A 14,838-nucleotide genomic window follows, 5' to 3' on the forward strand; every position below is an offset into this window, starting at 1 on the left:
AACTCCTAACAAAGAAGTTTAACCCAACCCTTGAATCATAAATCAAAAGTTCAAAAAACGAGAAAAGATATGAAATAAATGAAAAAAACTTGTTGCGTATAATTTTAAATAATTCTGACAGAAAGCTGTATTTTTGTAATTTTACAACTGTACCATTTGTATATGCTTGTGTAAAATATACCAAGATCTATGTTCATGAAAACTAAAGGTCACTTTAATCCTGCCAATGCATGTAGATTTACGGAGCACTTAGATTTAAGCCCCTTCGAATGAGTTTTCTTCAACTCTTGTTTTTCCACCGCTAGTTGTTCATTTCATCCCAACCACAAATGAAACAAAAGAGAAAAAAAATAAATGAATTTATGCCATGTATGGCAATGAAATAAAGCACGTTCGTACAAGCTTTTCCATCCTTTTAGGATACTTGCGCTGTAGTTGTGATATGCTTACATACTCACTCACCCACTTGTACTATATCTTAGCCTTCCTTACCACATCGAGACTTTATCATAACACCGAAGAATTCTTCTTCATCTCATCCAACATGACGTGGGTCCTGCCACTGTTCGCCGCAATAAATTCCATTTGATGGAAATGCATTCTCGGTGGCAAGGATGAAACTGTTCTGTTCCGGCTCAGTCAACTGCCATCAGTTGCCAGCATGTGGCAAATGTGAAGCCTGCACTTTTCACACATTCTCAAGATGGCTTAAGACATCTATTTCATACATGAGACGTACGCACACATGCATCCTATGAAGAGGCAGTGTGTTGATGTTCCTGTGTGCGTGCACTTGCAACACACTCTCCCGCTTGCTACTGTGTACAGAAGGGATAAGTGTTAATATACACAATTGTACCGCAATTTCCTTTGTGTTTATTTTCATTACGTATGAAGTGGCAGTTGTTGTTACATTCAAGCGATTGTTGCAATTTGTTAAATGTTCAACATGTTCCTTTGCACTCTCATACGCTCACACCGAGCTTAATTTTGTATTCGATTGTAACGAAGGTGTGGGAAACTATTCCCACATATTTAATCTTATTAGAATCTCATATCTGAGGGAAATAATAGGCGAAATCGTGGAGAATGGCAAATTTTCGATGCTGGAAAAAGCGGAAATGGTTTCAAAACTTGTGCAAAGAATGTGAGAATTTCCGGGAAATGTTGGACATAAGTTGCTGGCAGAACAAACTGTCTTGAATTACGAGAACATCGTTTAATTCAGGACGTAAGTAGATGAAAGTTGTTGAGGCGGTATATGCTTTGACATATACTACATACAAGCGCTTGAACCGATATTCAGTCTTTTATTATACCCTCAACCATATGGCTAGAGAGGGTACATATCATTTGATTATACCATCAGTCATATGGCTAGAGAGGGTATATTTATTATTTGATAGGGTCAAAACGTGACTAGTCGAAATAACGGTTTCAGATCCTAGGTCCCTTTCCACCAAATCCGTTTTAGAATATTTGGAGTCGATCTAGCGATGTCCGTCTGTCTGGGTAGTGTGCACGATAACTCTTGAAAGGAGTATCCGATTTGGTTCAAAGTTCATCGTAATATTATTATAAAACTAGTCCAGAGATCGGTCCACTCTTTCCAGTACCTCCCCCACAAATTATTTTCCTTAAAGAACAAGAAAGGGTGATCCCATTTTGTGCAAACTTTGTAAATCCCAATATTTTTATCAGTTCTAGGTCTGGTGCAAAAAAATTGGTCCCCTCCAACATGTACGTCCCACACAAAGGGTCAAAATTTTTAATAAATATAACCCCTATAAAATGCGAAGTGAGAATCCGATTCTCTTCAAATTTTCGCATATCAAAATATTCTTATTAACCCAAGATCTGGTGTGACAACAGAACCGGTCAAAATTTTGAATAACTATGAAGCTCAGAAAACGCGAAATGATCATTTTCACATTCCAATATTTATGCTAGCACAAGAGCTGGGAGGAAGACGGAGTTTTGAGGGAATTGATTTATGTTTCCCCTTAGTGCATGGTATAAATTGTTCAACTGTTCAAATTTCAGGATATACAAATAAAAAGCTGACTCGGAAGTTTTCACTTGTTTTTAAACCAGAGGAATGGCCTTAACCAAATAGATACATCCTATGGAAAAAAATTAATCTATCATTGGAAGGCTATTTTCAAACGTTGAAATGCATCTTAATTTCCATTATAACCGTAAAGGGTCTCATTGCACATTCCTTCGGCACAAACTTATATTTATATATATGCAAGTTTTATACACATAATGTGAGGATGAGAGATTTATTTTTTTCAAGGAAATGAATAAGCAGATGCAGAACATTTGCAATCAAGAAAAACTACACCACAAATGAATCATTCAAGGATAAATTGGAATTATGGATGCATTTATCATTTCTTGAAGACGTTCAGTTGAACAAATTCTCGGGAATTGAACTAATTGGCTGTCAATGGAGCAGAAACGAAAAATCCAGCGAAAAACACATCTCATTGCAGCATTCGTAGTAAATATCAAAAAATACGCTTCAGTTAATATTAATTCATTCGAATACTTACAAGAATATATTGTAATCTTTGAATAATTGCCAATGGACGCAGTTAGCAGAAACGAGCCGACTTTTTGCCAGAATTGGTCACATATTCTTCACTGCTGTTTGAATATTTTAGTAACAATTTCTCAATTAATTTTCATGCAAAAATTCCACATGAACTTCTCTTATATAAATGGATACCAACTAAGCGAAATTATGAAAGAACCACAACAATTCAGCACCTCATCTTTCGTAGACAACAAGGTCCATTGTTTTCATGCTTTGTCTTGCAAGGATAATAACGAGATAGCAATAGTATATTGAAGAAAAAGATACGTCATAGGACTGCCAGCCCTTCTATAAAGGATCAATGTTCAAAACAAGTTTAGAGTATATATACTGTTGTTCAAGGATAAGTGAACATGTTTGTATAATAAAAAGAATAGCGGGGCTACCTAGTGTAGATGAGAGGGATTTGTTAAACAGGGATCTTCTTAATACAGTCCACATTAAATAAGATAAGAAAATGTGGTGAGCAGACCTTCGAGTTAGAAATAAATAACACAGAATTTTCAATTGCTGCATGTGTTTTGGTGGAGTTGGATTATGGGATGTAATCTTTACTCAGACTGATAAGCAAGTGCAGCATGTTTGCTTGCCACATGTGAGATAGCTATTGGTGTGTATGACCTCCCCCTAAGGTTTATGGTGGCATGGTGCATATGCATGTGTACAGTTGGTATCTATCTATCTCTCTCTCTCTCTCTCATTTACACTTAATGATAATTTAGATTAAGTCATATTATCATAACTAGTTCTTAAGAAATGTTTTTAATAAATAAATTCAGTGTCTTACAAACGCTCAAATGGAAAAGACTTTGCGCCTTTTAATTATTTATCCCGGTTTACAACTGTAAATTACTGTAACTATACGGCTGAGACTATAACATGAAAAAAATCAGCTTATTTAGACCGGGTCGAACTTAAAATACCCCCCACCACTTGGAAGGAACTTAAAAAAAAAAAAAAAAAACAAAATCTGTCGAAAAATACCACTCAAATGAAAACTGATATATGGGAGCTATACGAAAATGTGAACCTGTATAAGTAATTTTCTACCGTAGGTTGTAGAACTGACTCCGAACTTCAAATACGCAATTTGCAACAATCCCGGGAATTATGTCGCTAAAATCATCACAATACTGAATATCGGGAGGAAAAAATGAATTTCGGGAATATCGAAATTAACATACAAAATACACACATGCGCAAAATTTTAGTCTACTTCTGAACACGTTCGGAAGCTAGCCTAATTATAACAGACGGACATCGCTAAACCCTCATATAATTTCATGCTGATCAAGAATATACATAATTTGTTGGGTCTAACATGAGTATTTCGAGGAGTTACAAACGGAATGACAAAGTTAATATACCCTCCATAATATGGTGGAGGTTATAAATTAAAATGTATACCCCCAACTATACGGCTACTCAGTGAAATAACCGTTTTAGACCCTAGGACATTTGGAGTCCGTCTAGCGATGTCCGTCCATCCGTCTGTCTGTCTGCATGGCTGGTACGTACGAAAGCTCTGAACGGGTGCACCCAATTAGCCCAAACTTGGGACATCGTTTAGACTTTGCAAATCCTAATATTTGTATGTGTGTTAGATCAGGTACGAAAGTGAACAATATTGGTCCATTCAAGTACCTTCCCACAAAGGGTTAAAACTTATAATAAAAAATCGGATTGTCCTCAAATTTCTAATAGTTTTATCTACACAAGATCTTGTGTGAAGATGGAATATAGCAGACGACTCATTTAAGTACATCCCCTGCAAAGGGTAAACAATTTGAGTACTTATAACCCATTTAACGTACGAAACAAGATAGTACTTAAAATAAATATATATCTAAATTTTCGATTAACCCGAGATCCGCTGCGAATATAAGATTTTTTGACCCACTTCTTCTGATACCTGCCTCACATGGGATCAAAATTTTAAATAGTTACAAGTCTCCTTAAATACAAATAATTATTCCATGATTCTTTTAACTTCACACAGGGCAATATTTTTACCTACATTAGATCTAGTGTCAAGTTGTCGAGTACCCCGATAGTTATAGGACTAAGCGAGATCAAACCGCTAATTCATCCAAAGCGTAAGGAAGACGGGATATCAATGGTAATATTGAAGTATCTGGATACATCGGAAATTGAGTATCTCACTAAAGTCCTCAATGGCATCCTTCCAGATGCCAGAAATGGCGAATCAAACAGGTCAATCTTGCTTTTGTCACCAATACGGGATATTAATGGTAATATTGAAGTATCTGGATACACCGGAAGTTGAGTATGGCGAATCAAACAGGTCAATGTTGCTTTTGTCGCCAGTAGAAAAGACTCACAAAGTTTTACGCTTCCCCAGTATCAGATTATGTTATTCGGTGGCTAACCATCAACACGGTTTCCGTCCACCGCACAGTACAACAACAGCAATAATATGTGTGGACGCCATTCCTACTTAGAATTCCAAAACAGGAATTCCATGCCCCGTAGAGTAAAACAGGGAGTTCCCCAAGGTGATGTGATATCTCCGGAACTGCTTAAACTTTACCTGTCCGGAGTTCCGCACACTCCAGTAATCACTGTGGATGACTTTACGATCAAGGCGTCGGGACCTTTCGTTGGTGACAAATGTGTCAGGGTGAACAGCTGTCTCGCAGAGCTTGCTGCCTTCTTCCATGCGAGGAATATTAAAAAATATCCGCCACCAAATCAACGGTCACACTATTTACAACATTGACAGCTGATTGTGCAGATTGAGGTGCACATAATTTTGACCAATAACTAACGCGAAAGCCACAGCTATCTGTAATAAATTAAAAAGTAGGAACTAGGTCCTCAAGGCGCTAGCCGGCAGCATGTTGGGCACGGATGAGGAAACCTAGTTGGCTTCTTATGAAGCAATAAGTCGGTCTGTGATATGATATGTAACACCAGTGCGGTCTGTGAATACGAGTGCAATGCAATGGAAAAGTATTCAGACCTGCCAGAATGCCGCGCTGAAAACTGCAACAGTGTGCCTCCTAACGACTCCATTTACTCGAGGAGACGAAGGTTCTTCCCTTACGTCAGCATAATCGTCTGCAACCTCGGCAGTTTTTGGCCAATTCGTATTGGCCACGAAATGAGGAAAATTTTATAAAGGAAATATTTTTCATTTCATATTTTCATAGAACAAGAATCCAGCCCCTGGACATTGATTAGAAGTCTATAAACAACTAAAATGTACATCACTGCTACAACAACAACATGTATCCATTCTCATTGAATTTCGACCTCCATACTATCGGTCTATGTAATTACGGTCTGCAGTTTGATTACAAATTATAATGGCCAGACGGCCGGAAATACACATATAGCTAGATCGACCACAAGGCATTAAAATGCTAGAGATTAGCCCTATTGGTGACGAAGTCGAGTTTTTTTTTTTCTCGGCTCAGTCTCCAACAAAATTACTCGCCACTGATTCATAGACTCCGAGTTCTCAGCTTTGGTTTTAAAACACAATTTGATGTCCGATGTGGCTTCAGCTATCGAATTATGATTTAGAGTTTTTCAAACTTGCCCTATGTCGTTCATATAAAGAGTTTTCAATGAATGACATAGATCACCTTCGCGTCATTTTAAGTCAATACAAGTCCGCCAGTCTTTCCGTCTTCCGTTCCTCTGTCTATAAAATGAATTTCGGTATTTTAAACTCATCTTTATTTTGAATAGCTCTTGATTAAATTATCTTCTCTTGTCATTATAGGACCACTATTTAGTATAGGCCCCAATTTTAAGTATTTTGACTGTTTTAGACGCATTTTTTGGCCACACATTTGCAAATTTTAAAGCGAGTGCTTAAGGAGGAAAAATCAAAAGACATATGAATAAAAAAATAGTCCCATTATATTTTTGATTTCTGCATTTTGCTGAACTCTTTTTTTAATTTTTTACTGAAATATTCATGGTAAATTTGGTTCCTGGCCTAGAGCACAAGATTAGAAAATTCTCAATCCTGCTATTTTTATAACATCATCAAATCTAAATACGACTCATAAAAAATTTTAAAAATATTGACATTAATTTATCTTCTACTTTTGATATGTTTTAGCTTATCCCAACCACAAAGAAATGTCCATGCACATGTTACAAAAACATCTGAGACACGTGCCATTAAGATTGATGCACATAAAGGAATGCATTCTCTGGTAGATGATTTCATAATTGACACGGAATGACCACAACACAGCATTCCTCGGTTGCTTACAAACACATCCAATTGGGTATGTAGGAATACAATTACCAAGCATATATTACCAATTAAGATAGGATTTTTCCGGTTAATGTTATCTTGCCACATATAATAGTCATGATTATCAATTTGGATAAATTCAAATGGAAAATTACAAAAACATATTCATCATTTTTCCGTAGAATAATTTCCAACATACTCTTTGGTATTTACACCACAAAGATTTTTCATAAATCAAAAATGTTCGTTTATCAAATTTGGCTGGTATTTCAATTTTTGAAATTCTTTCAAAATTAGCATTGCACTTCTGTTTCCAATCCCATATTCATTTTTACATTTCGTGAACAAAATTTGTTTTTCAAGTCGAAACAATGCCCTAATTGGATTTCCGTTGATTTTGCCGATATGACCAACTTATATCGAGTGAAAATAATGCTGAACTACTTTAACGACTTTTGTTTTGCAGCTGGGCAAACTGTTGAGAGAATCACATTCGAATGTCGGAAGGACATGTGGAGGAAAACGCAATAAATGCGGTTTCAAGTGTATGGGTGTGTGTGTGTGTGCATGTGTGTTTGTTTTAAAGAAAACTTTCGCAAATAATTATGATAATATTGTGTGTGTGTGTGTGTGTGATTGTCTGCATGTATGGTAACCATTGCACATGGCGATAAAGAATAACAAACCAACAGGGTCAAACAATAACAACAGCAATGCTGAAACTTTTTGCAAATTGCAAAAGTTAGCCAACAATAGCTTTGTGGCGAACACTCAATGCTTCCAAGCAATTTTGTGTTATTCTTCTTTCGTTATTCCTTCCGTTTGTTTGTCGGTGTGTTTATCTCAGTGTTCAATAGTCACACCAAGCCGGAGGCAGCTAAAAGGCATTGAGGACGAAAGTCAACATTGTTTTTATTTCCTTTTTAATATTTATAGAATGGCCAACATTTGTTTTGGTCTCAAAATGTGGCCTGTTGCATCAGGAAATGTCGTTGGAACGAAGTTTTCCCTCCAAAAAGTCACTTTTGCAAATCCTTTTCTGAGTGAAAATTGGAAAGATATAAAATATTCAGTCTGGTACCAAATAGAATGGTTAAAAATAATACAGAACACACAATTTAATACTAATAAGCGTATAATTTGGTTGAGAGTTTTTATACCCTCCACCATAGTATGGAGGGTATATTAAGTTTGTCATTCCGTTTGTAACAGCTCGAAATATACATTTTAGACCCCACAAAGTATATATATTCTTGATCAGCATATATATTTCTATGTCGATTTAGCGATGTCCGTCTGTGGAAATCACTCTAGCAGAGTGATTGATAAAATTTTACTCAAATGTATGTTATGTCTGCAGGACTTTTGGTATTGCAAATGGACCATATAGGGGTACGTTTTGGTATAGCCTCCCCGATATTCAGCATTTTGATGATTTTAGCTACATTATTTACCGGAATTGTTTCAAATTTGGTATTTGAAGTTCGTAATGGTTACTAGAGTCAAAAACAGAATATTGTCTGTGCATTTCCACGTCTTCGTACAGCATAACGATACTTCGAAATATTCTGGGAATTGTTTCAAATTTGGTATTTGATGTTCGTAATGGATACAAGAGTCTAAAACAGAAAATTGTCTGTGCAGGTCCACGTCTTCGTATAGCCCCATATAACGGTACCTCCCGATATTCGGTATTTTGATGATTTCATATACACTATTACCGATTTTTTTTAAGTTTCGCATTTGAATATTGAAATTGGTATTTTTAAGATTTTAATGGATTTTATTGTTTTTCAGAATTGCCAAATTCTTTCCAAATGGTGGAGGGTATTCAAAGTTCGACCCGGCCGAACTTACAGTTTTTTTACTTGTTAATCTCCCGCATTGTATCCTTTTAGATACAGCCCTTCTTTAAGTGGACTGTAGTCGTGTGGTTATGTTCCGCCAGAAGTCGGAACTTGTTTCAGGCTTCACATCCTGATGCTATGCGTCGACATATTTAGTATTAGCTATTTCTTTTATTCGAATTTAAATACATGGATTTTTTTAAAACATACATTGTTTTCCATAATATTTATTCGTCCCTAAGGTTTTATAGTTGTTGGTGAGAATCATAAACGAAATTGTGAACAACTTGTTTACATCTATTATCCAAATGTCTCGCTGGTAGCAACAACATGCGTGGATAAGGCATTCTACAGTGGTGTGAAGGAGTAAAGAAAATGTTTTATGCAGTGATCGCGAGTAAAGAAGAAGATGAAGTAATCCCTTTAAAAGGAGATGCCCGATACGAGTGGGGATGAATCAAGTGAAGGCCCGTAACACAATCAAGTGCGTGACCTAATAAGAGAGTGATACGAAGACCCCATTTTTACAACAGGTTAGACTCTCGACTACTAAGCAAAAAATTGAGTTCCCGTAAGCCACTCAGCCACAGAGTTCCAATCCTTAGAAGTCTCCCCGCAGAAGAGTGAGTATTATATAAAGCCGCTCTGTAAAGGCAGAGGAATACGAGTAGTCTACCCCCTTGAGTTCAACAGCCACTGTAAACAGCGTACCCCTCGGCTCCAGAGCCCGACCTAGGACCCCCATTTTTGAACCAGCGAGTTTCGCACCCTCCCCATCGCTACCCAGGACTGTCCGCAGGACGAACGTCAAATTTGCCAAGAAATTAATAGTTGAATAATAGACCGGAGTATCTCTCCTACAGTATCAAGGTATTCTTCTTACTTAATTCGATGACATAAACAAATTTCTGTGGCGCACCTTGGCCACCGCGAGCATACCCCAGAAACGGCGAAAATCGTGTCGTTAAAATCCTTACAAAGAATACAATGCATACACCTGTTTTTTCAGAGTCGTTAACCCGTATAGGATAGGTTCCATACAATGATAGCATATTCTAAAATACATCGAATAAAAGATATAATTAAGTATTTAGCAATTACGAGGGCAGTTCGAAAACTTCTTAGCCTACCACAATAAGCACGGTATAAACAGAAAAAAGTTAAGTGTTTTGGAAACTACCATCTCTGTTATGACATGTACAATTTTTGTTTCGATCAGGCAACTCCTTTATATAGAAACAGGTGTTCAAAAAAGACGCCTCCGCAATTTTCTTACAATGAAAAAATTAGAAATGCCTGCTGTCAATAAATATTTACATAAAAAAGGTTTATCAGGACAAGAAATTCATAATGATGAATGTGTTAGGTGAAAGTGCTCCTTTACAACAGTAATTGCATTGGGTTGCTTAATTTAATCGTGGTCGTACAAGCAATGTAGATGAACCACGTCGACGAATAAAAGTGCGTGAAATTGCTAATATCATGGCATCTCAAATAATCGACATGGGTGCCGCATTTGTGAACAGTCGATCAAAAACACATGGGAATGAACATTTCTCAAGCTTGTTCGGATCGTTTTAAGCGAAATAAAATGGATTTTAAGCGTCGATTCATAACTGCTGATAAGACATGGATCCACCACTATAATCCAAAGATAGAAGAACAATCCAAAGAATGGACTGAAGCTGGAGGAAGTGGAAAAAACAATTCAATAGACTGGTAAGTTTATGGCAACGGTTTTTGGAATTAAATAACGAGTTACTTGACCACCCACCTTATTCCCCTTATTAAGCTCCCAGTGACTTTTACTTGTTCCCAAATCTAAAAAAATATGCTTGCTGGCAAGCGTTTTACCTCAAATAAAGATGCAATTACAGTTGTAAATCACTATTTTGAAGAGCTTGAAGAAAACCATTTAAAAAGGGATAGAATTGCTAGAAAAGCGTTGGAATAAGTGTATTGAAGTTTCAAGAGATATATCGAAAAATAAAAATATTTTTTGAAAAACTCACTATTCTCTTTAATTCATCGGCTAAGAAATTTCCAAACCGCCCTCGTATTAACACCCTACAATCCGGAATATGGGATGTACGCGCTCCCTATGTTATGGGGGTGGCTCTCTCGATTGCCTGGGGGGGGAAAGTGAGGCGTTGGAAACATTGAAACAAAAATAAAATTAACTTCAAATCTTTTAATTTAGATTGGTTCATATTTTCTCTTGTGCTGCTTTGATTATCCAATTAATTTTTTGTATGAAAACTCTGCAGTTTTATACACAAACAAGAATATTTCAAAACAACGTTTTTATCTGCTATTTTTTTTTTTTTTTTTTCAAATCGGAAAAAATTATGCTGTGTTTTTGAAAATCTCGGAAGTTCGGATCAGCAGCACATTATGCTTTTTCACTTTAAATTGGTATGGTTAGTAACTAGGTCTGACGGACATCTTATTTAAACATCTGTACTTCGGATTGATGTACTGTCGATTCTACACACCGTTTAAAAAAACACCTTATAACTTCTGTACCGCCAGCCACTGTGTCACAATAATTTTCGATAACAAAGTATTATTAAGAGAATATCAACAACTCTCTTTGGGTTTACAATAAAATTCCTATTCCTCTAAGAGAATCAGAGCAAAGAACCAAATAAAGAACACCGATCACAAAATGAAAACAAAAACACAGAGAAGCAAGTATCTGTGTACATAACATACATGTGCGACAATCTCACAAATACACAATGGGCTCCAACGATTGGAGTTCCCTTCCCACCTCTTGCTCTCTCTCACTCACATGTTAACAAGATTCTTTATAATCGAAACTCTTTTCTTTTTCATATAGTTTTTGTTGTCTTTTGCGTAAAGATAACATAAAGAAGAAGAAAAAACCAAACACAAAACATTTTTTCTGTCGTTGATATTCTTTGGGTCAGCCGCCTATGAATGGGGACAGTCAGTGCGGCACCGAACAGAGCCAAGTGTTTTTTGGTTTATTTCAATAGAACAATTATTTTGGTTAATAAGACATTTTTTTTATATTTCATATTGTTGATTAAACAAAGTTCCAGTTGTTACGTTAACGTTTCTTGAAGCGCACTTACTCAGCCATTGAGATCATCGTTCTGTTACTAAAATTCAGTAAAAAATAACTTACAAATACCCAATTGGTATGGAAAAACATGGTATAGCATGTGGCCGGTGGTGGCGGCGGGGGTGGTAAACCGATTTTACGCCAACTTCTCGTGAATTGTTATTTCGTTTATAACAAAGGAATCCGCATTTGATTTTAATGTTTTTTGTTCAATTAGTTTTCGCGATGTAACACAAGAGGAATTTATTTACGCCGATCAATGTTTCGTCAAAATCCGCAAACAAACAAAAAAACATAAAACGATTGTAAATACCGTCGTGACTTGAGAAATACTCAATTAATACTATCTGCTGTGGCCCACGAATCAGTTGGTCAACACACAACGTCAATCTCTTTAAATCGAATTTATTTACGACCTGTTGGTTGGAACTACTCTCCCAGCAAAACGTCAAAACAAACATTTCGGTTAGTCGATGGCAGCCTATCCATGACAGCTGATTGTATACGCCGGAGATAACACCACACAACTGATTAATTACCGCGAAATACTCGCGCTCACTTGTTCAATAAGAGTATCGCTTATTGGCAGAGTTGCCAAAGGTGCAGTATTAGCAGATATCAACTATAGAGTTGGATCCAATTTCTCATTTTTCATTGAATTGAAAACAATGTAGTGGTTGATTCTTGTTTAATTATGATAGCGTAGATTGCGAAAAAGGAATACAAATTGAAAGGAAAGGAAGGACAAAAGTCACACGGGTCGGAGTATATGCTACCTTGCATCGATATGCATATTCAGCGAAGCTTAACGTAACAAATTTATGTTTGTGTAGTGAATTTTTTCGAGGACGTAGACAAAATAAAAATTTATTTCTGGAAGAAAATCTTAAAATTCCCAAATTTTACACCAACATACATACTAAGATTAGAAACAGACATGGAACATAGCCACACCCTCTCCTTGAAAACCCCTTTTGGACTATATCATTTAAGCCATATTTGATTACAATAGTATCCGATTACCTCACTAAATGGCGAAAATAATTCTGCCAAAACATATTTACTGTGCAAAAAATATTCGTGCACTCTTAATACATAACAATATTGAACCATTTGATTTTGAACAGTACAAAAAGCGAATTTGTCGAACAAAAAGTTGACCTCTTAAAAACATTAGATTACAAATATTGGTGTGATGCCACAAATAGAGCCAATCAAACGTCCCGAATTTACTCGAAGCTAGACGAGTAGCTAGAAGTCAAACTTACGTCAACTCGCTCTTAACATTAGAGGAGCAAATGTGAAGTAACCCCTACCTATGATTCTACTTAAATGTTTATTGTGGCTTTAGAGTGGTTAAAGTTTGAAGTCGGATTAAATAATATATGCCATATATGCTAAATGTGACTTCCAATTGCTATAAAGTTTATGTGAAACATCTATAGGAACTATAACGAATCAATACAAATTTGGAAGACTTTATTACAGGTCGAACTTGAGCGAACGAAGCTGTAAACCTGAACCGATCTGGACAAAATAGGACAAAAGTATTTCTAGGTTGTATCTGATATTTTGTAAATAGTATAATTGTTAAGTAGCGTATATATGTAAAAATCAACTCAGAATGTGATTCTATAAAGGCTAGTCAAAGAAACGCGGAATGAATTGGGAAAAATGTTTAAGTAGCGATATAAGTTCTAAAGGTTCTACCACAACATTCCGAGCCCAGTCAATCAAGGATGCTGGTTGGCGCACTAGCATGTCCTCTACAACTCCCTTAGCGGAGACCATAGTGAGCGGATAGTCTCTGGGTATTGGTTGTTGTAGGTTATCTCTCACTGAAAATAGTTGTTATAAAAAACACAATGGATCCTCCTCCTGCAAGCATTTGGAAGTGAGTTACTCACTCCCTCTCTAATATTCCACTTCTGCGTTGCTTCTAATCCTAATAAATGCTATACTATATAAAAATGCAATAAAAAACTGCTTTTAGTGTGTGGCGCTAATTAAAGTAGAAGAAGGAGTCGCGTGTGCAGGCAATATTTCGTGACATCCATCGGATAAAACATCGATAGTTTACAATTATTTTCAACATGAACAAAAATAAGTCTTTATTTTATCCAGGATTAGTGAACACTCGGGTACAATTCCCAAACCGGACATCACAATTTTAAAACGAAAAAAATAATGTGTGAGTTTTTTTGGGTAATAAGTATTAGTTTTATGTTAATTTATAAAGCAAATGTATAAATAATATTTGTATAAATAATGACTTAACACTGTTTTGTTCTTGATTTAAATAAGCAAAGAGAACATTGACTGAAAAGATGTGCGTGAAGATAAAAACGTTTTTAATTTTCGAACACTTTCAGTTGTATAACAGTGTATAACAGTTCAAAAACGTTTTTGTATATGAGCGGAAAATAAAAACGATTTTCTAGGTTATAATAAAAACGTTTTTCAACATGTTAGACTTTTAATCTAAGTCATTTGTTTGATATACGAAAAACGATTTTTATTATCCCCTAGTAAATAAAATACTAATACTGAAATAAACACATAAAATGAAAATACATCATTTAAATTGTCAATGTGTAAGAATTATGATTATAAACACTTTTGCATTACATTTATTGCAAAAAAGAATTTGTTGAGAAAATCGTTCCGAATATGTGCTGATCTAAGCATTTCATTGTAGAAATTTTAAGAAAAAAATTTATCATCGAAAAATACGATTTTAAAGGACAAAATATGTTTTGGCCTATATCTCAGGATCAAAAAAGGATACGCGTATATGGAAGGTATCGTTAGAAAGGTGATTCCTTCTACTTTCCGAATATGTATTGATCTAAGCATTTCACTGTAGAAATTTTGAGAAAAAAAATTATCATCGAAAAATACGATTTTAAAGGACAAAATATGTTTTGGCCTATATCTCAGGATCAAAAAAGGATACGCGTATATGGAAGGTATCGTTAGAAAGGTGATTCCTTCTACTTTCCGAATATGTGCTGATCTAAGCATTTCATTGTAGAAAATTTGAGAAAAAAATTTATCATCG

The 14,838-nt window shown here is 35.8% G+C and overlaps 1 protein-coding gene across 4 annotated transcripts in view; it reads right to left on the reverse strand.

The window, feature by feature from the left end:
- Positions 1-14,838, reverse strand: part of LOC131801561 (transient receptor potential cation channel trpm-like) — a 153,171-nt gene that overhangs the window by 101,481 nt on the left and 36,852 nt on the right. The window contains exon 1 of one of the 4 annotated variants that reach the window (XM_059120351.1): positions 11,841-12,206. The exons of the other annotated variants lie outside the window; for them this stretch is intronic. Within the exon in view, the coding sequence (XP_058976334.1) occupies positions 11,841-11,867 (27 nt within the window). The 5' untranslated portion in view covers positions 11,868-12,206. Of the gene's footprint in view, positions 1-11,840; positions 12,207-14,838 lie in introns of those variants that run through there. 4 annotated transcript variants of the gene reach the window in all.

Source organism: Musca domestica, unplaced genomic scaffold (genome assembly GCF_030504385.1).
Source record: "Musca domestica strain aabys unplaced genomic scaffold, Musca_domestica.polishedcontigs.V.1.1 17, whole genome shotgun sequence".
NCBI lineage: Eukaryota > Metazoa > Arthropoda > Insecta > Diptera > Muscidae > Musca > Musca domestica.